Source organism: Anomaloglossus baeobatrachus, chromosome 3, assembly GCF_048569485.1.
Source record: "Anomaloglossus baeobatrachus isolate aAnoBae1 chromosome 3, aAnoBae1.hap1, whole genome shotgun sequence".
NCBI classification, from domain to species: Eukaryota; Metazoa; Chordata; class Amphibia; order Anura; family Aromobatidae; genus Anomaloglossus; species Anomaloglossus baeobatrachus.
This window is the reverse complement of record NC_134355.1, coordinates 178,245,631-178,270,044: the sequence shown is the minus strand read 5'-3', so window position 1 is coordinate 178,270,044 and position 24,414 is coordinate 178,245,631. Positions and strand designations below refer to the sequence as shown.

Sequence of the window (24,414 nt, the reverse complement as noted above, 5' to 3'; positions counted from 1 at the left end):
GGTGGTACAAGCATAGTACAGGTCCATAGAGGATGCCTGGGAAGCTTTATCACCCTTGCGGTTACGCATGTCAGCAACAGTTACACAATAAGTACAGTGAGCCTCTAGCAGTATTATAAAGGGACTGCTGTGGGTGAGGAGCTGCTAGCAGTATTATAAATGACTGCTATGCAGAGCCGGTATATACCGAGTAAAGTAGCACACCCTGTCAAACAGTCGGTATATACCTACAGGCACAGTTAGTATATACTGCTAAAAGCTGATATACACCGCCAGCCAGCAGACACACACCGCTAGAAAGACAGCGATATACCACTGAGCAAAGCGGTATATAATGCTGCAGAATCGCAGAGCCAAGGAGGCGATCTCACCCGTGTCTGCTCCCCACGTGTAATGGCGTCCAGTGTTCTCTGGCAGCATGGAGGGGAGAGACGGCCCACTTGAGGGAGTAGCTTCTAGAGCAGTGGAGGGGGCGTTGCTAGAATGCAGGCTGACGCCGGGAGCTAAATTAATGATGCTTCCCCAGGATCACGGCCTGCATCGCCCCATCGGCGCCTTTCCAGGCGGCGGTTTGGATGCAGGGGACTGACTCGTCGTCTCCCTACCTGCTCCTGGCTCTGTCTGAAGACGCGTCAGTCCTGGGATGCGGGGATCTCGGGGACGCATCTTCGGCTCAAGGCTAGCAGGTGCTCGGCTCTGCCTAGCCCTCTGGAGCTACCTCTGTGAGGTGCTTCCAGGGAGCCTGGAGGGGTACGCAGACCTGACCACTTGGGCGCGATGGAAGACTGACGGCTTGTGCACGCCAGGTTTCCTCTGCCCGTACACAGGGGGAACGGGGGTGGCAAGGCACCCTGGTATTGCCCCTATCAAAAATAGAATGAATAAGAAAAGAAAAACAAAATAAAAAGTAAAAATAAGCTGGCCTGAGGCACCTCTGGTGGAGCTCAGTCCAGACATGTCAGCCTCCCTGCTGACACTAGGAAAAAAAAAAAAAAACTGAGCTAGTTCCCGCCTAGCTGGGTTATATGCTGTGGGAGGAAAAGCTAACACTTTTCAAACCTAGTGTCACGCCTCCCCTGGAGACACCATATAACCCACTGTCTGTGTCCCCCAATGAAAAGGCGAGAAAGGAACATCTTTAGAAAAACTATTTACATAGACCGTTTATGAGATGCCAGGTAGGGGTGTGACTAGTTGCAGGGGCATTACTCCCCCAGACTAGTCGGACCACTAAGCATTACGCCCCTGAGAGTGAGATGACATGCATTACAATAGCCAGCATCAAGTCAACATGATACAAAGCTGTGCATGCTCATGGCTTTGTGCCCCTCAGCATTCATTTTTTCTGAGGAAGGGTGTACACGTCCCGGCTTCAGAGAGGCTCACCGCACACAATCGGAAGTGCGGATGACTTCAGACCACGAACACTATGTTTCTCTGAAGCCAGGACACATACAGCTGGCATCAGAAAGGCCGATTGCTGAGCGGCACAAAACTACGAGCATGCGCAGCTTTGTATCACGCTGCCAATGACGCTGGCCGTTGTAAAGCATGTCACCACACCCTCAGGGGCGCAATAACATACTTGGTGGGCCGACTAGTCAGGGGAACTAATGCCCCTGCAACTAGTCACGGCCCTAATTGGCATCTCATAAATGGTCTTTATAAAGATCTGTTTATGTACGTTACCACATGAAGGGACTACTGGCAAGGAGTATACCGTATTTTTTGTTTTATAAGACGCACCCCAAATTTAGAGATTTTTTTTTTTTAAAAAAAAAAAAAAGTGTTTGTCTTATACTCTGGTGGTCTTACTACAGTGGGGGGGCAGAAGTGGTGGTGGAGCTGGGTCACAGGCGGCAGGACGGTGCTCGAGTAGGACGATGCTGCAGGCACTGCAGTGGGGGCTGTGCGGAGTGGGGCAGTATGGCAGGTTTCAGATGCTTTGTTGGCAGTGCGGGCTTAAAAGAAACGGCCCCAAAGTCTGTGTGTGTGTGCAGATTGAGATCTCAGCTCAATTACAAGCAGAGATCTCATCTGTGCACGCACCACCTCCGGGCACCATTTTCCTTAAGTCCACTGCTGGGAGGTCAGTGGGCTGGAGGCGGCGCATTCACAAATGAGATCTTGAGCCGAGAGCTCACCCGCCACAACGCCCTGCTCCACACAGCCCCAACTGTAGCCAGCACAGCCTCCCCCTCCCGGTAAGCTACATTCGCATTATAAGACGCATCCCTCATTTTCCTCCCAAATTTTTGGGAGGAAAAAGTGTGTCTTATAATCCGAAAAATAAGGTAGATATGTGCACAGAGCTACTCGTGGTACTAGGTTCACAGGAGACCTGACAGGTTCCCTTTAAGGCTGGAGTCACAGATCCATATTTCACAATTATTACCAGCCTGAGACCTATGACGCTGTCAAAGTCATGGGAATCTGTCAGCAGGTTTTTGCCATTTTAATCTGATCATATAGAGAACAAAGAGCCTGATTCCATATATGTCCTCACTTATTAGGCTGTGTGTCGTAGTTGCAATACAATCAGTATTTTATCAGCAGGAAATAATCACTATAGGACTACATCTGGTATTGAATCAAAGATATCAATAATTAATTTTATTCAAATTCCTATCACCCACATTTCCACATAGAATCTTTAGGAGTGTTGATCCTACTGACGGATCCCCTTTAAAGGGGTCGTCTGAAAGCAAAGTAATTTTCCTTCTAAATCCCTATTTATTGTTATAATCTAAACTATTTTCTTATATACTTGAATTAAAAAACTAAATTACCTTGGTGCTATTGTATTTATTTTTTAATCTTCCTTTTTGAAGATATTTCATTTGAGAATCCCGATGCATGTTGGGATATACAAGCAAAGCGTCATCAGTGAGCAAAGGCTGCGGTCACTGTGACAGCCTTTGTCTCCTCCCTGAAACAAAGTCATCAGTGATTCTCATTTAGGGGCTGGACTAGTTTCTGTACCCTGTGTACAATGAAATCAAGAACCGCAAAAGAGCAGTGTTAGAACACCCAATGTGCAGAGACCAGTGACGAGTGTTAAATGCAAGTACATTAGATATTAGTTTATGGTAGTAAATAAATAGGTTTTAGAAGAAAATTACTTTGCCTTTGGACCACATCTTTAAGATCAGGAAACTTGGTAGGTCCGTGCTTAGTACAGTTGTGTGATTCTAGCTTTGGGCCATTGATCACATCATACACAGCCTGATCCCAGAACAATACTATGGAATTACTGACATCTGCTCATGACAACTCATGCAATATTAACATCATTAATCCTAAATAAGAGATAAAGGGAAATGCCAAAAAGATAAAAAGAGGAGAACACTCATAGCCTGTGTTCATTACGATCATGGATAACATTTCATTGACAGTATTTCTGGTGATGCTAGCTAGTGTGCAATAAACAATCCCCACAATTGTGATTGACATACTGCAGAAATATGACTTGCGTGGAGACTTTCAGACATCAGTTTGGGAAGGACTAGTCCTCCAATCCCTGTGATCCATAGAATTACTGCCTAAACTTTAACACTAGCTCAAAAGCAAAACAAAAAACAGCTCCATCCTTACATAGGGATCAGTCTCCCCATTTCTCATGACCTCCTTTCTTTTAGTTTCTTGGAAACAGCAGCAGCTGACTACTTGTACAATGCAATCACTCAACTGAAAGGCAAACCTAGCAGAGCTGTGACCAGCAGCCATCCGCAGCAGGCACCACTTTCACTCCTCCCTGTTCATTCATAATGACACTGACCACAAGCAAAGGGGAAGCCACAACCAAAGTCTGCATCCTTTGCCGTCCCGTCTAGATAATGTACTAACATGTGAAATGGGACTAGAGCTCAGGGGCTGATAATATACCCTCTCATATAGCCTTCTTGTAATAGGCAGCTGATATGGAAAAAGCCGAGAATGAATGAACGCACTGCGGTATATATGGGGGACCATGTGAGTATTTATACACAGCAGAAGCAGGATGTCGGACGTGCCCTAAGTACTCATTACATCATATACAGTTTATAACAAAAGTGAGTACACCCCTCACAGATGTTTATATTTTCATGGGACAACACTGAAGATTGGCACTTTAATACAATGTAAAGTAGTCAGTGTACAGCTTGTATAACAGTGGAAATTTGGTGCACCCTCTAAATTACTCAACACACAGCCTAAGGCTATGTGCCCATGGGAGAATGTAGCTGCGGATTTTTCTGCATCAAAATCCGCAGCTTTCCCGCAAAATCCGCACCTTTTCAAAGGTGCGTATTTGCCGCGGATTTGATGCGGATTTTGGTGCGTTTTTTTTCCCCCCCAATTTTAAAGCCAAAATCCGGATGAAAATCCGCAACAATAATTGACATGTTGCAGATTTTTCCCGGACCAAAATCCGCACGAAATCCGCTGTGGAAAAATCCGCAGCGTGGGCACAGCATTTCCAAAATGCCATAGAAATGGCTGGGAAGTGCCTGAGCTGCAGATTTTCGGGAAAACCGCGGCTTTTCCGCGAGAAATCCGCGGCAAAATCAGCGCATTTTCCGCAGCGTGGGCACATTAGGCCGGGGCCACACGGGGACTACTGCGATCCCCTTGCATGAGACTCGGCTCGTGCTGGCAGTACAGCAGAGCCGAGTCTCATGCTTGTGTCCTTGCAACTGAGGTCCGTTCGTGTGAGCAGACCTCAGCTGCGGGGGGCGGGCCGGCACTCAGGAGGGGAGGGAGGGATTTCTCTCCCTCTCGCCTGTGTAGCCGGCTATAGACATTCTCGCATTGCACTGGCAGTACACCGGTGTACCGCGAGTGCAGTGCGATTTTTCTCTCGCCCCATTCACTTGAATGGGTGCGAGAGAAAGAGTCTCGGATTACAATCGCAGCATGCTGCGATTGTTTTCTCGGTCCGATTAGGGCTGAGAAAATAATCGCTCATGTGTGCTGTCACACAGGCTAGAATTGGTCCGAGGGGAATGCGATGTTTTATCGCACTCCACTCGCACTGTTTTTCTCGCCGTGTGGCTTAGCCCTTAATGTCAAAATGGTTGGCATCAAAAGGGATTACATCCCTGAGTGGAAATGGTCAATATGTGCCCAAAGTGTCAATATTTGTGTGGCCTCCATTATTTTCAAACACTGCCTTAAGGCTTTGTGCGCACTTGAAATGTGAAGTTTCTCAAGAAAATTTCTTGAGAAACCTTCTGGGAGTGGAAGATTTCCGGACCTCCGGAAAAAATCCGCACCAAATCCGCAGTAAATTCGCATGCGGATTTGCCGTGATTTTCCCGCAGGTTGTTCCCTGCGGATTTTGTAGGCTGTACTGCAGAAATCCGCAGGTACCTGCGGAAAAGAATTGACATGCTCATTTTCTCAAGAAATGTTCAAGGAAATTTCTTGAGAAAAATCCGCAGCGTGCGCACAGCCATTTTTTTTTCTCATAGGATTTGCTGGGAAATGTCTGCACAAAGATTGCAGACATTTCTCAAGAAATTTCCGCAGCAAATCCGCGGGTAAAACGGCCTAGTGCGCACATAGCCTAACTCTCTTGTGCATGGGGCTCACTAGAGCTTCACAGGAGCCCCTGGATCCTCTTCCACTCATACATAACATCATGAAGCTGGTGGATGTTAAAGATCTTCAGCTCCTTCACCTTCCATTTTTGAGGATGACCCAAAATGCTCAATAGGGTTTGAGTCTGAAGACATGCTTGGCCAGTCCGGCACCTTTACCTCGTTTCTTTAGCAAGTCAGTGGTCGTCTTGGAGGCGAAGTTGGGGTTACGATGTTGTAATACTGCCGTGCAGACCAGTTTGCGAAGGGAAGAGATCATGCTCTACTTCAGTATGTCACTGTATATGTTGACATTCATGGTTCCCTCATTGAACTGTAGCTCCCCACAGCCGGCTGCACTCATGCAGCCCCACACCATGACACTCACCCCCACACCTCACTGTTGGCAAAACACACTTGTCTTTGTGCTCCTCACCTGGTTTCAGTCACTCACACTGACACCATCTGAACCAAATATGTTTATCTTGGTCTCATCAGATCACAGGACATAGTTCCAGTAATTAATGTCCTTAGTCTGCTTGGTTCAGAAAACTGTTTGCAGGCTTTCTTGTGCATCATCTTTAGAAGAGGCTTCCTTCTGGGACAACAACCGTGCAGACCAATTTGATGCAGTGTGCGGTGTATGGTTTGAGCAGTGACAGTCTGAACCTCTCAAGCATGTAACCTCTGCTGCAACCCTGGCAGCACACATACGTCTATTTTGAAAAGACAACCACTGGATATGATGCTGAGCGCGTGCACTCAAGTTCTTTGGTCGACTATGGCGGGGCCTGTTCTGAGTGGAACCTGTCTTGTTAAACCATTGTATGGTCTTGGCCACTGTGCTGCAGCACAGTTTCAGGATGCAATCTTCTTACAGCCTAGGCCATCTTTATATAGGGCAAAAAAAAAATATATATAATATTTTTAAAAGTTCAGAGAATTTTTTACTATGAGGGGGTCATGTTGATCTTTCAGTGATCAGTAAGAGTGTGGGAGTGATAACACCAAATGTAACACATCTGAGACCTTGTAACACTAATGAATCACGATACTGAGGAGGGAAAATGTCCAAATTCTGCCCAATTAGCCATTTTTGCTTAGGCATGTACGCTATTTCGTTGTCAGCAATTTAGACGGTAAAGAGATTGATGGCCTATAAAAGTAGTGGACAATCTCTGATCGGCAGGGCTTCGACACCCAGCATCCCCGACGATCAATCATTTTCTATGACGTCACCAGCAGGTAGCCGGAAATGCTCAGTTCCGGAGCTCCCCATCTTCTGATGGCAGTCGCAGTCTGGTGCGGTATATCCGCCTGCCACTCAAAATTGATACAAGGTGGATGTGCAGTACTCTGCTGCTGTCAGAAGACAGGGCAGCATTTCCAGCCACCTGATGCCACCAGCAGCAGCACTGAGAACAGCTTATTGGTCAGGTGCTAGGTGTCAGACCCCGACCGATCAGACATTGATGATCTATCCTGAGGATAGGCCATCAATGTAAAGAGTAGTGAAAAACCTCTTTAAGGCCCTGTGCGCACACTGCATTTTTTTGCTGCAGAAAATGTGCGGTTTTTGTTCTTAACCTTTCTGCAGTCCTTCCCCAGCAAAATCTATGGGAAAGAAAAAATGCTGTGTGCACACTACGTTTTATTTCTCTATAGTTTTTGCTGCAGAATTTCTGCAGCAAAAAGGAGCAGATCACTTTTCTGCAGGTACCTGCGGTTTTGCCATACATAATGGTTAAAAACCACAGTGACCAATCCGCGGAAAAACCGCATGCTGATTTTGGGTGCTTTTTTTTACCGCATGTGCAAAATTCTGCCAGAGGGTACGGAATTTAAAGATATTTTCCAGTGCGCACAGACCCTAAAAAGGACTATCAGCACAGGAGGACTGTTTAAATACACTTTCCCAAGTGCTTGTTCTCCATCTACAGTGGATACGTGAAGTATTCAGACCCCTTTAAATTTTTCACTCTTTCATTGCAGCCATTTGGTGAATTAAAAAAAAAGTTCATTTTTTTTCTCATTAATGTACACTCTGCACCCCATCTTGACAGAAAAAAATACCAGATACGTAGAAATTTTTGAAAATGTATTTAAAAAAAAAAAAAGAAATATCACATGGTCATAAGTATTCAGACCCTTTGCTCAGACACTCATATTTAAGTCACATGTTGTGCATTTCCTTGTGATCCTCCTTGAGATGGTTCTACTCCTTCATTGGGGTCCAGCTCTGTTTAATATAACTGATAGGACTTGATTTGGAAAGGCGCACACCTGTCTATATAAGACCTCACAGCTCACAGTGCATGTCAGACCAAATGAGAATCAGGAGGTCAAAAGGAACTGCCCAACGAGCTAAGAGACAGAATTGTGGCAAGGCACAGATCTGGCCAAGGTTACAAAAGAATGTCTGCAGTACTCAAGGTTCCTAAGAGCACAGTGGCCTCCATAACCCTTAAATGGAAGAAGTTTGGGACCATCAGAACTCTTCCTAGACCTGGCCGTGCAGCCAAAGTGAGCAATCGTGTGAGAAGAGCCTTGTGAGAGAGGTAAAGAAGACCCCCAAGATCACTGTGGCTGAGCTCCAGAGATGCAGTAAGGAGATGGGAGAAAGTTCCACAAAGTCAACTATCACTGCAGCCCTCCACCAGTTGGGCCTTTATGGCAGAGTGTCCCGACGGAAGCCTATCCTCATTGCAAGACACATGATAGCCCGCATAGAGTTTGCAAAAAAAACACATGAAAGACTCCCAGACTATGAGAAATAAGATTCTTTTTGGTGATAATTCTAAGCAGTATATGTGTTGAAAATCAGGCACTGCTCATCACCTGCCCAATACAATCCCAACAGTGAAACATGATTGTGGCAGCATCATGCTATGGGGGTGTTTATCAGCTGCAGGGAGAACGACTGGTTGCAATTGAAGGAAAGATGAATGTGGCCAAGTACAGAGATATTCTGAAAGAAAACCTCTTCCATAGTGCTGTGGACCTCCGACTTGGCCAAAGGTTCAACTTTCAACAAGACAGTGACCCTAAGCACATAGCTAAAATAACAAAGGAGTAGCTTCAGAACAAGTCTGTGACCATTCTTGACTGGCCCAGCCAGAGCCCTGACCTAAACCCAATTGAGCATCTCTGGAGAGACCTGAAAATGGCTGTCCACCAATGGTCACCATCCAACCTGATGGAACTGGAGAGGATCTGCAGGAAGAATGGCAGAGGATTCCCGAATCCAGGTGTGAAAAACTTGTTGCATTATTCCCAAGAAGACTCTTGGCTGTATAAGCTCAAAAAAGAGCTTCTACTCAATACTGAGCAAAGGGTCTGAATACTTCTGAACATGTGATATTTCAGGTTTTTTTGTTTAATAAATATGCAAAAATGTTTACATTTCGGGGGGGGGGGGTTGTCAAGATGGGGTGCAGAGTGTACATTAATAAGAAAAAAAATGAACTTTTTTGAATTTACCAAATGGCTGCAATGAAACAGTGAAAACTATATAGGTGTCTGAATACTTTCCATTCCCGCTGTATCTCGTCCCTTATCTGACTATGAAGCCAGAGCGGTCACTCAAAGGAGGAGGGTAAGTGAAAACTGAGGGAAATCAAGCAAGTGGGAAGGTGAGTGTAAATGATTAGCCTCGCCATGATACACACAGTGCCTGTACTTGTGAACAGTTATCCAGTGTTGACATGGCTTTGTGTTGAGTTATTTAGAGGACACACCAAACTTCCACTGTTATACAACCTGCACACTGACTAGTTTGCATTTTATCAGTGTCATATATTCCATGTTGTCAAATGAAAAAATATAATATGAAGGGGTGTACTCACACATACATATATACATACACACATTATATATATATCTCTCAATATATACAGTGACTTGCGAAAGTATTCGGCTCCTTTGAATTTTTCAACCTTTTCCCACATTTAATGCTTCAAACAGAAAAAAAAATAATGTTATGGTGAAGAAACAACAAGTGGGACACGATTGTGAAGGTGAACAGTATTTATTGCTTATTTTAAATTTTTGTAAAAAAAATAAACTGAAAAGTGGGCGTGCAATATTATTCGGCCCCTTTACTTTCAGTGCAGCAAACTCACTCCAGAAGTTCATTGAGTATTTCTGAATGATCCAATGTTGTCCTGAATGACTGATGATGATAAATATTATGTAATCAAGTCTCCGTATAAATGCACCTGCTCTGTGATAGTGTCAGTGTTCTGTTTAGACCACAGAGAGCATCATGAAGACCAAGGAACACAACAAGCAGGTCCGTGATACTGTTGTGGAGAAGTTTAAAGCTGAATTTGGTTACAAAACAATTTCCACAACTTTAATCATCCCAAAAAGCACTGTGCAAGTGATCATATTGAAATGGAAGGAGTATCATACCACTGCAAATCTACCAAGACCCGGCCATCCCTCAAAAATTTCATCTCAAGCAAGGAGCAGACAGATCAGAGATGCAGCCAAGAGGCCCATGATCACTCTGGATGAACTGCAGAGATCTACAACTGAGGAGGGAGAGTCTGTCCATAGGACAACAATCAGTCGTATACTGCACAAATCTGGAGTTTATGGAAGAGTGGGGTGAAGAAAGCCATTTCTCAAAGATAACAATAAAGATGTATGAATCCAGCGCAGACTTATATTGAATAAAAAAAGTTTCTTCTTTCTTTATTGGAATAATAGAATGAATAAAAAAAATCCAGGGACATGCAAAAGTAAATTCTAGCCCCAGTTCAGAGCGACACGTTTCAACAAGTTGTCTTAATCATGATTAAGACAACTTGTTGAAACGCGTCGCTCTGAACTGGGGCTAGAATTTACTTTTACATGTCCCTGGATTTTTTTATTCATTCTATTATTCCAATAAAGAAAGAAAAAACTTTATTCAATATAAGTCTGCGCTGGATTCATACATCTTTATTGCTATTGCTTGGTATTGCTAACCATTCGTGCGCTGGATCTCCACTGCGGGACTGCAATACTGGTGAGCTGAACAATTTATTCTGTTTCATTTCTCAAAAGATATCCATAAAAAGTGTAATTTAAAGTTTGCCACAAGCCACCTGGGAGACACACCAAACACGTGGAAGAAGGTGCTTTGGTCAGATGAAACCAAAATTGAACTATTTGGGCACAATGCCAAACAATATGTTTGGTGTAAAAGCAACATATCTCATCACCCTGAACACACCATCCCCACTGTCAAACATGGTGGAGGCAGCATCATGGTTTAGGCCTGCTTTATCTCAGCAGGGACAGGGAAGATAATTAAAACTGATGGGATGATGGATGGAGCCAAATACAGGACCATTCTTGAAAGAAAACCTTTTGGAGCCTGCAAAAGACCTGAGACTGGGACGGAGATTTGTCTTCCAACAAGACAATGATGCCAAACAAAGCAAAATCTACAATGGAATGGTTCACAAATAAACGTATCCAGGTGTTAGAATGGCCAAGTCAAAGTCCAGACCTGAATCCAAATCGAGAATCTGTGGAAAGAGCTGAAAACTGCTGTTCACAAACGCTCTCCATCCAACCTCACTCAGCTCGAGCTGTTTGCAAAAAAAGAATGGGCAAGAATTTCAGTCTCTCGATGTGCAAAACTTATAGAGCCATATCCCAAGCGACATGCAACTGTAATCGCAGCAAAAGTTGGCGCTACAAAGTATTAACATAAAGGGGATGAATAATATTGCACACCCCAATTTTCAGTTTTATTTTTTTTTATAAAAGTTTAAGGCTACATGCGCACGCTGCATCTTTTTGTGTTCACAAACTGCAGCCAAAACTGCACCTTGTCAGAGAGAGCCTGGAAATGTCACAAAAAACGCATGTAATTTTAGGTGCGTTTTTGGTGCATTTTTCACACCCTGCGTTTTTGCTGCGTTTTTGTGACAAATGTTGACAAAAACGCAGGAAGAATGAACATGCTGCATTTTATTTGTCACAAACCTTTGACAAATAAAACGCTGACAAAAACTGCAACGTGCGCATAGAAAATCTGACTTCTCATAGACTTTGCTGGGAAGTCAAATGTCAGAAAGTTGTGACAACAAAACTGCAGCCAAAAAAGCAGGAAAAAGCAGCGTGCGCATGTAGCCTTAAACAAGCAATACATTTCATTCAACCTCACAATTGTGTCCACCTGTTGATTCTTCACTAAACATTTATCTTTATGTTTGAAGTCTGGAAAAGGTTGAAAAATTCAAAAAAAGGGGCTGAATAATTTTGCAAGGCACGGTGTGTGTGTAAATATATATATATATATATATCAAGACGGAGAAAATCCAACACAAAAACGTCCAAAGAAGCAAAAATTTGAGGAAGATTAAAAAAAGTCATCTTTATTCCTTAGTCATTGATTATGACTAAGGACTGAGCGTCTGAAACGTGTAAATCATACGAGTTTTTATACTAACCATGTGTTTTAATTACTAAGGAATAAAGATGACTTATTAATCTTCCTCAAATTTTTTGCTTCTATGGACGTTTTTGTGCTGGATTTCCTCCGTCTTGATTGATTGCAGCCTCACTTGTCCACCGAGCACCGTCCAGGAGAGTCCATCCAGCATTGAATCAAACAACTAACTGATGAGCGTTAACCTTTCTATTTTTACCTAGGCAATGTATGCAATCCCTGTCGTTTTCAGGCAAGGTATGGAATATCTGCGTTGTTCTATACTATTCCTAGCCATTACATAAAATGTCTGGGTATTATAAAGAATGACAAGAACTGCTCAGGCCAAGTCTGATAATGCCCAGATTGGAAAAGTCTTTAGTAACAGTCAAAAAACTAATGAAAGAAGAAATCCGCATGTCTGTCAGTTCTTTGTTGAACCGTTGTCGCATATCAGAATATCGTGACTCTTGCTCGTACGTTGCTCTCTTCTTCCATCTTAGGCTACTTTCACACATCCGGTTTGAGCGGTGCGGCTCAATCCGGCTGTGAAACCTATGCAACAGATGCGGCGAAAACACCGCATCCTTTGCATAAGTTTTTACATGCGGCCCGTCTGTTTTTTTCCGGTTGCGGCACGCTACTGAGCATGCGCAGTGGAAGAAACCGCATGCGGCGGCCGGATGCGTTTTTCCGCATCGCGCTGCATCCGGCGTCCATAGGCATGCATTGAAAAATGCGCCGCAGTGGCCGGATGCGGCGCGATGCGTTTTTTTTTGCCGGAGCAAAAAACGTTGCAGGCAACGTTCCATCCGGCTGCGGCATCGGCTAAATCTGTCGCATGCGGCAAAAAACGGACCAAACAAGCCCATGCGGCACTAATGTAAGTCTATGCAAAAAAACACGCAACCGGCGGCAAAAAAAAGGTTGCGGTTTTTCTGCAGAGCGCCATATTGTGCCGCAGAGCAAAAACCGGATGTGTGAAAGTAGCCTTACACCTTCACACAACACAATATAGGACAGCTTCTGGAGCACAGTTCACCCAGAACAGTAAGTGGATGTCTGCGGCTACGGCACAGCAAGCACACTGCTTCATTCCAGAAAGCATACAGGGTGGTCCGTCCAAAAGTAGTAGGTGGAAAGGCAGATGTGTGAAACTGGCTCAGTTGCCCTTAGCAACCAGATTACACTTTTCATTCCTCACAGACTCTTTGGAAAATGAAGGTGGAATCTGATTGGTTGCTAATGCTAAGGCTATGAGTCCACGGTAGAATGTACCTGCGGATTTTTCTGCATGAAAATCCGCGAGTTTCGCGGCAAATCCGCACCTTTTTTGCCGCGGATTTACCGCGAATTTGCCGCGGATTTTGATGCGGATTTTTTTTTTTCCCCCATTCTATACCCAAAATCCGCACCAATAATTGACATGCTGCAGATTTTTCCGGATCAAAATCCGCGGCAAATCCGCCGCGGAAAAATCCACAGCATGGACACAGCATTTCCAAAATGCCATTGAAATGGCTGGGAAGTGCCGCTGCTGCAGATTTTCAGGAAATCCGCGGTAAATCCGCGGCAAAATCCGCGCGAAATCCGCAGCGTGGGCGCATAGCCTAAGGGAAACTGAGCCAGTTTTACAGATCTGCTGCTGCCTGCTCTGTCCACCTACTTTTGGACGGACCACCCCTGTAGTATCTACACTCCGCCTGTTTGTCATTTAGGTATTCTATAGAATGACTAGGAAATGTATGAACATCTGATGTATTTCATACTTTGACGACCCATTTCCCGCATTGTATACATTGCCTAGGTATTCTATAGAATGCCTGTTTTTATACATTGCCGGTAACATATACACAAATACAGCAGGCGCAGGGTGGGATGTGCCCAGCTACTTACCATAGCTTACAATCTACCATATTTTTCAGATTATAAGATGCACTTTTCCTCCCAAAAATTTGGGAGGAAAATGAGGGTTGCGTATTAAAATTCGAATGAAGCTTACCAAGGGGGGGGTGGAGAAGGGTCACAGGAGGCAGAGCAATGCGGTGGGCGCTGCTCTCTGCAACTGGCAGCACTGCTCTGTGCAGCGGGCAGCAAGGCAGGGGCCATTCTAAAGATATTGGCAGTAAGGGCTTCATATAATGGCGCCTAGAGTCAGCGCGTGCACAGATGGAGCACTCTTCTGCGCACGTGCCGACTCCGGCCGCCATTTCTTTCAAGCCTGCACCACCGTCATCTTTAGAATGGCCCATGCCTTAGCGCCGGCAGAGAGCCCCGGCACAGAGCCGCGCCTGCACAGAGCCCCGCCGGCACAGAGCCCCTGGACCCCCTCAGCAATGCCCTCGCAGCATCGCCGTACTCCATCACCGCCCCTGCCTCCAGTGACCCCCGCTCCACCACCACTGAAGCCAACTTCTGATAAAACACCAACAGATTAAAAAAAAAGTACCTTTTTTTCCCCCCTCTAAATTTGGGGTGCGTCTTATTAAAGGGAACCTGTCACCACTTTCTTCGCCTATAAGCTGCAGCCACCACCACTGGGCTCTTATAAAAACCATTCTAACATGCTGTATAAGAGCCCAGGCCGTTGGTATAACATAAAAAACACTTTATAATACTTAGCCAATGGTCGCTCGGTGGGCCTTATGGGCGTCTCCGTTTTCCGGTGCCTCCTTTTTCGGCCATCTTCGTCCTCCTTCTGAAGCCTGTGTACATGACACGTCTACGTCATACACACTCGCTGGTCCTGCGCAGGCGCACTACAATACTTTGATCTGCATTGCTCAGGACCTGAATGCTGGCGAGTGTGGATGACGTCGGACCCGTCATGCAGTGCGGCTAGAGAAGGAGCACAAAAGGTGGACAAAAGAGGCGGCACCGGCGTCGGAGACGCCCATAAAGCCCACCGCACGACTGTTAGGTATTATAAAGTGTTTTTTATGTTATACCCCCGGCCTGGGCTCTTATATACAGTATGTTAGAATGTTGTATATAAGAGCCCAGAGGTGGTGGCCGCAGCTTATAGTCACCAAATCTGAAAAATCCAGTATAAAAAACACACACACGGTGGGATGTGGCCGGTACTCACCATATCATACACTAAATATACACACAATGGGATGTAGCTGGTACTCACCATATACAAGGTGGGATGTGGCCGGTAACATATACACACAATGGGATGTAGCTGGTACTCACCATATACAAGGAGGGATGTGGCCGGTACCATATACACACACATGCAAGGAGGGATGTGGCCGGTACTCACCATGTCATACACATTCAGGATCACCGGCTGATTGGCCATCTCTCCTTATAGCCGGCTCTCGGCCTCTTTCAACCCCACAATCCACCTCTCCCGAGCGGCTTCTAATGCGGCTCCGCCGGTTACAGCAGGGCTGAGGCTACTACTCGGTACATGATCGGGCAGAGGAGTGGAGGGTCCAGAAATGCAGTGGAAGAAGCGTTTCTACGATAGCAGCGAGGACAGCTATGCAGTGTGCGCCGCATCCTCTCCAGATACAGCGCCACCGCTCCCGTTATAGAAACATGACTGGGATTAAACAATGATACGTCAAAGTAGTTCCGGCGCAGCTGCTGTCTCTCCTTCCGCCGCTTAAGCAGCCGTAGAACCAATGCTGTTACCCCATCGGTGACCACTTACGGAAGCCGAGGAAGTACATTCCAGCGGCAGTCAGCGTAGCCGATAGTGATAGGATGACACGGGGAAGGAGGGTGACGTCACGAAGTGGGTGGTTTCTACAAAACTGCTGCGCGCTCCTCCCCGAACTATGATATCATCGCACTAGTGCGGATATTCCTGCGCCGCTATGATAGCTGATGTCATTGTTCAGTGGTTGCTAGAATTCCTGGCTCATATCTGGCTCCTTCCAGGTATGACGTCACGTTTTAGGGGCGTGTTCTGATTTCACTGGGGGCCAGGCGACGCAATTGCCTCCTGCATCTCTCCAGCATCGCTCCTGCATCGCTCCTGCATCTCTCCAGCATCGCTCCTGCATCTCTCCTGCATCTCCCCAGCATCGCTCCTGCATCTCTCCTGCATCTCTCCTGCATCTCTCCTGCATCTCTCCTGCATCTCGCCTGCATCTCTCCTGCATCTCTCCTGCATCTCTCCTGCCTCTCTCCTGCATCTCTCCTGCCTCTCTCCTGCATCTCTCCAGCATCGCTCCTGCATCTCTCCTGCATCTCTCCTGCATCTCTCCTGCCTCTCTCCTGCATCTCTCCTGCATCTCCCCAGCATCGCTCCTGCATCTCTCCTGCATCTCCCCAGCATCGCTCCTGCCTCTCTCCTGCTTCTCTCCTGCATCTCTCCTGCATCTCTCCTGCATCTCGCCTGCATCTCGCCTGCATCTCGCCTGCATCTCTCCTGCATCTCTCCTGCATCTCGCCTGCATCTCTCCTGCATCTCTCCTGCCTCTCTCCTGCCTCTCTCCTGCTTCTCTCCTGCATCTCTCCTGCATCTCTCCTGCATCTCTCCTGCATCTCTCCTGCCTCTCTCCTGCCTCTCTCCTGCATCTCTCCTGCATCTCTCCTGCCTCTCTCCTGCATCTCTCCTGCATCTCGCCTGCATCTCTCCTGCATCTCTCCTGCATCTCTCCTGCCTCTCTCCTGCCTCTCTCCTGCATCTCTCCTGCCTCTCTCCTGCATCTCTCCTGCATCTCTCCTGCATCTCTCCAGCATCTCTCCTGCATCTCTCCTGCATCTCTCCTGCATCTCTCCAGCATCTCTCCTGCCTCTCTCCTGCATCTCTCCTGCATCTCTCCTGCATCTCTCCTGCATCTCTCCTGCCTCTCTCCTGCCTCTCGCCTGCCTCTCGCCTGCATCTCTCCTGCATCTCTCCTGCATCTCGCCTGCATCTCTCCTGCCTCTCTCCTGCATCTCTCCTGCATCTCTCCTGCATCTCGCCTGCATCTCTCCTGCCTCTCTCCTGCCTCTCTCCTGCATCTCTCCTGCATCTCTCCTGCCTCTCTCCTGCATCTCGCCTGCATCTCGCCTGCATCTCTCCTGCATCTCGCCTGCATCTCTCCTGCCTCTCTCCTGCCTCTCTCCTGCATCTCTCCTGCATCTCTCCTGCATCTCTCCTGCCTCTCTCCTGCATCTCTCCTGCCTCTCTCCTGCATCTCTCCTGCATCTCTCCTGCATCTCGCCTGCATCTCTCCTGCATCTCTCCTGCATCTCTCCTGCCTCTCTCCTGCATCTCTCCTGCATCTCTCCTGCATCTCTCCTGCATCTCGCCTGCATCTCGCCTGCATCTCTCCTGCCTCTCTCCTGCATCTCGCCTGCATCTCGCCTGCATCTCTCCTGCATCTCTCCTGCATCTCTCCTGCCTCTCTCCTGCCTCTCTCCTGCATCTCTCCTGCATCTCTCCTGCATCTCTCCTGCCTCTCTCCTGCCTCTCGCCTGCATCTCGCCTGCATCTCTCCTGCATCTCTCCTGCATCTCTCCTGCATCTCTCCTGCATCTCTCCTGCCTCTCTCCTGCCTCTCTCCTGCATCTCTCCTGCATCTCTCCTGCATCTCGCCTGCATCTCTCCTGCATCTCTCCTGCATCTCTCCTGCATCTCTCCAGCATCTCTCCAGCATCTCTCCTGCATCTCTCTCCTGCATCTCGCCTGTATCTCGCCTGTATCTCTCCTGCATCTCTCCTGCATCTCTCCTGCATCTCTCCTGCATCTCTCCTGCATCTCTCCTGCATCTCTCCTGCATCTCTCCTGCATCTCTCCTGCATCTCTCCAGCATCTCTCCTGCATCTCTCTCCTGCATCTCTCCTGCATCTCTCTCCTGCATCTCTCCTGCATCTCTCTCCTGCATCTCTCTCCTGCATCTCTCTCCTGCATCTCTCTCCTGCATCTCTCCTGCATCTCGCCATTTGTGGATTTTGTTTTTTCTGCAGCGCCGCGGCTGACATTGTCTCATACACAGAGCAAGGTCAGTGTCAGAGTGAAAAACGGGAGTTTTGTTTTATTTTTGGTAGGGAGTGGTGAGTGAGAAGGCTCAAGCTGGGTGGCTGTGTATGGTGGGAGTTGGATGGGTTGGGGGTTTATGCTGCTGAGAGGGCCTCTGGTGGAAGGTGGAGGGTTAATACTGCTGGTGGGCCCTCTGGTTGGAGGTTAGGGGTTAATACTGCTGGGGGGACCCTCTGGTTGGAGGTGAGGGGTTAATGCTGCTGGGGGGTTAATGCTGCTGGGGGGGACCCTCTGGTTGGAGGTGAGGGGTTAATGCTGCTGGGGGGGACCCTCTGGTTGGAGGTGAGGGGTTAATACTGCTGGGGGGGGACCCTCTGGTTGGAGGTGCTGGAGTGGATGCCTGCAGTGGCATTTGGGGGCATGTACTATGTTGGCGGGGTGGCTGGAGTGAAATTTGGGGGGTGTAAGATGCTGGGGTGGTACTTGGGGGGGCTGGGGGGAACCATACTGTGCGGGATGCCTGTGGTACCATTTGATGGGTGTACTGTGCTGGGGGATGGGTGAAATTTGGGGGCCGTATGATGCTGGGGGTATTGTGGGATGTACGATGCTGGGGAAGTATGTCTGGGGTGTATGATGCTGGAGTGGAGGGGATGCCTACGGCGGCATTTGTATGATGCTGGGGGCATGTCAGTGTTTGTATTTGGGTGGTGTATGATGCTATAGGATAGGTGATGCCTGTGGTGCCATTTGGGGGTGTAAGATGTTCTGGGGGATGCCTGTGGTGGGACTTAGGGGGGTGTATGATGCTGGGGATGCTGAAAAAGCCTGAAAGCACTGCAGAGCAAGTATAATACAAGGGGCAGGGAACTTGCACGTAAAGCGCCACTCCAGCGCTGAAAATAATTTGCTCCAATAGTGCTTTAATGATAAAGGCTCTAAATTACACGAAAACAAACAGCACTATCTTCAGTAGAGGAGCTTTCTTTTCAAATTACAATCAATTGCTAGCTCAGTTCAGGTTATTTGGAGAATTTTTCATGAGTTCGGGGGCAAATCTTTTTCTAAATCTTTTCTAATATCTCTGTTCACCTCCGAATAGAGTGCTGAATGATGGGGTGAGAGTGCTGAATGATGGGGTGAGAGTGCTGAATGATGGGGTGAGAGTGCTGAATGATGGGGTGAGAGTGCCGGGAGGAGAGTTTTCACTCATCAGTGTTTTCATACACCATAAATGTGACAAAAATAAATATCTCCTACACTGTATACTGCGTCTCTTGTGATTGATTCAGTGTGACAATGTGCCCTACTGCTCTAGCATTTACCCTGAAGATGGAGGTCTTGATACAACTGGCGGCAATGCAACCAAAAAAAAGTAAAGGGTTTGTCCACTACTTGGTCCAATTCCTTCTTCCCCATCTTTGCTTATATTATTCCAGCTGTGTTGGTTTTCGAGGCTCGCGTGACGTTTGTACGCCAGCTTCACTGCCCTTGACGTTAAACATATAGGTAATCAGCTGGTGTACCATATCAACATCTCATGAGCCCAGGGAGAGCGAGTGCCCTCACCGATGGATTGACTCTGGCAGAGGAGGTGTGTAGGCTTTTTTCTAAATCTGTACAAAATTGCCAGCAATCAACCCAGGCACAATGTACTGTGAAAGTATTCGTGCATCAATATGTAAGTCAAAATTAGGGGTGGGGCCTTTGCTGAGAATACCTATAAGGCCTAAGCCACACGGCGAGAAAATCGGTGCGAGTGGAGTGCAATAAAACATCACATTCCACTCGGACCAATTCTAGCCATTGTGTCAGCACACATGAGCGATTATTTTCTCAGTCCTAGTCGGACCGAGAAAATCGCAGCATGCTGCAACAGTAATGTGAGACTCTTTTCTCTCGCACCCATTCAAGTGAATGGGGCGAGAGAAAAGTCGCACTGCACTCGGGGTACACCGGTGTACCGCGTGTGCAGAGCGAGAATCGCAATACCCGGCTACGCAGGAGAGAGGGAGAGAAATCCCACCTTCCCCTCCTCCATGCCAGCCCGCCCCTCGGCAGCGCTGGCCCGCCCCTCCTTAGTGCCGGCCCGTCCCCCGCAGCTGAGGTCCGCTCGCAGGGTCGGACCTCAGTAGCAGGAATACTAGCATGACACTCGGCTCCTCCTGTGCTGCCAGCGTGAGTCGAGTGTCATGCGAGCATCACACTAGTGCCCCTTGTGGCCCCGGCCTTATTAATAAAATTGGTTTATCAGATACTTAAGAAATATTATTTATTCACTTATTTAGCAAAATTAATTCCACAGCGCTTTACATGCATCAGCAATGCTGTTCCTATTGGGGCTCACAAGCTACATTCCCTATCTGTATGTTTTTGGAGTGTGGGAGGAAATCCATCAAATAACACAAAGTCCTGTATAAAGCCTCCTTTACACATGCGTGCAAGACACAAACATTTTGCACTGACCACCTCATTGTGACATCCGTTGTGTCCTCAGAAAACAAACATGTCGCTGTGTGGAGCACACGGACACACTTCCATGTGAAACCACACATGTGCGCGCAGATCTATTGATTTAATGGGTCTGCATGTGTCCGTGACTCCGGAACATGTAAAAACGGATGTCACACATACTGGAAACGCGGATGTGTAAAGGAGGCCTAAGGCTGGGTTCACATTGTATTTGATCTGCATGTCAGTGGCTCAGTCAGGTCTTACATCTGAAAGCCTAGAGAACTTTTAATTTGTACATAAGCACAGAAAGGGCCTTGACTGTACTGATGCAAATTGAGTCACTGTGCTGCTGTTGGATATCATATTCAGCCATATCTGCTCATTTCAGTTAGGCATAAAAATGCCATTGACCAGGGCTGTGGAGTCAGGGGACACAGAGACCATGGGGGACACAGACCATGGGGGACACAGAGACCATGGGTTGTATGCTGCTGCCACTAGGAGGCGACACTATGCAAAAAAAGTAAACTCCTCCTATGCAGTATACATCCACCAACTGGCATTATTCCTCAGTTTAAGCTTAGTGTCCATAGGAGGTGGACACACTTGGGGCTGCTCTCAGCCCCCCAGGTTAGTATTTTTAATATTTTCTCTTCTCTTTTACAGACACAGCTCGTCGGGCGACAGGTTGTAATCGCTCACCCTGCTCTCCCCCCTAGAGACCGGTCGCACAGAAGTGGGGTCCGTCCGCCACTACTGTTGTCTTCCGTGTCTGTCTGGCAGGACCCTACCCCCCTAACACTTTCAAGACGGTTTGGGGGGCATCCGCACAGAAAGACAGGCGGATGGTCCTTGCCCCCCTCCCCCTGCACGCTCGCCTTTCACAGTCGGCCTGATCAGGGAGGGGAGACGAAAATAATACAGGATTCTTCCGGTCACCCGTCTGAGGATCAGGATGACCGATTCCCGTCTCCCTATATCCATTCCAGGATCAAAGAGGGACTATCAGCCGTCGGGACAGGTACCCTCCCGTTCCCCGGGCCATGGGGGGCGCCGTATTTTTTTTAAAAAAAAAAATATATATAATATATATATATATATATATATATATAATCTCTTACCCTGGGTCAGCTCCCCTCCACGCAGACTGCGCGCATGCCCTCCTTTCACAGTCCCGGCCCCGTCCTCGGCGCTGCCCACCGATTCCCCTGCGGCCTCACTGCTAATTTAGTCCCCGGCTTCTCCCAGGCCTAGCTCCCGTCCGAGACACGCCCCCTCCTGGCCAGCCTATCGCGCGAGTTCTTGCTCACCAGCAGTCCCGCCTGCTCCAGCAGCCAGTCACAGCAGGCCTCTCTGCGCGCCCTTTCCGACCAATCACGGGCGCTCTCCCTCCCGGCTGTCCCTGAGCCAATCCCTGCAGGTTTCTTTCTGCAGCGCGCCAGTTTTGCGCGCCCTTTTCCTGCTCCCCCCTGTCCGGGTGCTCCCACTGCCTCTCCAGTGCCATCGCAGCTCCCTGCTGCTACTGTGTGCGGTGGCAGCATAACACGTGAAGCCACCGCCCTCATACCCCTGCAGCTTCCCGGAGCCCCCACCTCTGCTCCCTCTGCCTGCAGTCGGACACAGCGCCAGCAGAACACAGGACGCCAGAACCTGGGTAAGCCCTGCCACTGGGAGGCAGCTCCTTCCCCAGTACCCCATCCACCTGGCATCCTCCTGTCTGTTCTACCTCTCACTCTCTCTCACTTTCCTGTCTCATGTCCAGCACAAGAGCCTCCCGCTCGCAGCCACAGGCCATAGTCCTACACTTCGCCTGCACTTCTTGTTTAAAGAAGTTTCCCTCAGTGCAGTCCTCACCCATCTGCCAAGCCTGCAGCACCCCCAGCATGACTACTACGGAGCCCCCCACCGCCCGTAACGAGGATTCGACCCCCACACCTGAGTGGGCTGCAGTTCTCTCGCAATCCGTGGACAACCTAACTAAGGTATCTCAAACCCTGGTTTCAACCCTAGAGCGTCTACCCGCCTCCACCTCTGGAGCCCCCCCGGTGGCCCAGAGCGAGTCTGAGCCCGCAGCGCTACTAGCCCGGCAGGGCAGGATGCACAAGAGGTCTAGGAAGCGGTCCTTCTCGGGATCGTCCTCCAGCTCTCCTCCACGGCCTCCAGAGCGGCACACTCTCCCTCTCCTACCTCATCTGCGGCAGCACCGGATTCGGACCAGGACCCTGATTTGGACTCCGATCTGGACTCTGAACATATCTCTAAGCTGAGCAGCATGATGGACAGTCTGGTTATTGCCGTCAACCAGACCCTAGAGGTAAAGGATGTAGATCCGACCCCTGCCAGTCAGTCGGTTCCTTTCAAAAGGGCCAAAAAACCGCCAAGGGTCTTTGGCAACCACAGGGAATTTGACGACATTTTCTCTAGACAGTGGGAACATCCCGACAAGCGTTTCCAGAAGCGCAAGCGAGCACAGATCCTTTACCCCTTTGCACCGGAACTTCAGAAGTGGTCAGCGTCCCCTGCAGTGGACCCTGCAATCTCCCGACTTTCTTCTAGTACCACCTTGCCACTCTCTGACTGTGCCTCCCTTAAAGACCCCTCTGACAGGACCATAGAATCCCTAGCCAAGTCGGCCTTTGAAGCCTCCGTTTCTGCCATCTGTCCAGCCTTTGCATCCACCTGGGTCTCCAAGGCTATCTCCGCCTGGGCAAAGCTACTCTGACGTGGTATCCTGTCTGAAGCTCCCGGCCCTGAGCTGGCGGACCTGGCAGATCAGATCGCCCATGCCGGAAAGTATCTGGTTACTGCGTCCCTCGACTCCGCTGCTTCCGCAGCACTGGCAGCCGGTAACATTGCCGCAATCCGCGGAGCCTTGTGGCTTAAGGCGTGGAACGCGGACTCAGCATCCAAAAAGTCCCTCACCAGTCTCCCCTTTTTCAGGGCCAGACTCTTCGGAGAAAAACTGGACAAGATCATTTCTGAGGCAACAGGGGGTAAGAGTACCTTCCTTCCTCAGCGAAAGGTCCCTCGAGCCCCTCCCAAACGACGGTCTTTTCCCTTTCGTCCCTTTCGCCAATTTGCTGCCAACAGCAGCACCCATCGAGAGCGGTCGCCATCACGTCAAGAGAAACGGAAGCCCTCCTTTAAAGCAACACCCTCCTGGCGTTCCTGGCATTCCCGTGGCCAGCAGTCCAAGACTTCCAGCTCCAGATCCAAACAGATTCTCCTCCGCATGACTGGGCTCCCATTCCCGGATTCTCATCCAGGGTCGGCAGTTGCCTCCGGCTGTTCAGAAGCGTGTGGCTTTCCGTGATAGACGACGCCTGGGTCTGAGACGTCGTCTGTTACGGCTACAAGATAGTTTTCTTCACTCCCACATTCACGCTTCGTCAAGTCCCAACCCCCCAAGGATCCCTCCCTCACCAGGGGTTTCTTTGCGGCCATCCAGTCCATGCGAGATTTTGGGGTCATCACTCCCGTCCCCACTCAAGACTGGTTTTGGGGTTTTCAAATCTTTTTGTTGTTCCAAAAAAGAATGGCACCGTCCGCCCCATTCTGGACCTGAAGCGGCTCAACAAGCGTGTCTGTCTCCGTCACTTCCGCATGGAGTCTCTACGCTCAGTGATTGCATCCATGGAACCCGAGGAGTTCCTTTGTTCGGTGCATATTCAGGACGTCTATCTTCACATTCCGATCTTCCCAGCTCATCAGAGATTCTTACGCTTCGCGGTTCAGGATCAACACTTTAATTTCACAGCTCTCCCATTCGGGCTCTCAACGGCTCCCAGAGTCTTCACCAAGATAATGGCAACCGTCATGGCTATTCTTCGGACCCGGGGAATCCTAGCCATCCCGTACCTGGACGACATTTTAGTCAAAGCTCCCTCGGCATCGGAGTGTCGCGAAAGTCTCAGCATCACCCTGGATACTCTAACCCGTCTCGGCTGGTTGATCAACAGACCAAAGTCATCTCTGATCCCGGCACAACGCATCTCATTCCTTGGCATGGTCTTCGACACTGCACAGGTGAAAGTTCTCCTGCCCGA

The 24,414-nt window shown here is 48.5% G+C and overlaps 1 protein-coding gene across 1 annotated transcript in view; it reads right to left on the bottom strand.

Annotated features, from left to right (window-relative positions):
• The window catches only part of DESI2 (desumoylating isopeptidase 2), a 64,624-nt gene extending 48,978 nt beyond the window's left edge, over positions 1-15,646 (bottom strand). Inside the window, exon 1 of the mRNA XM_075339599.1 lies at positions 15,257-15,646. Within this exon, the coding sequence (XP_075195714.1) occupies positions 15,257-15,295 (39 nt within the window). The 5' untranslated portion in view covers positions 15,296-15,646. The remainder of the gene's footprint in view (positions 1-15,256) is intronic.
• Between the last annotated feature and the right edge of the window lie 8,768 nt (positions 15,647-24,414).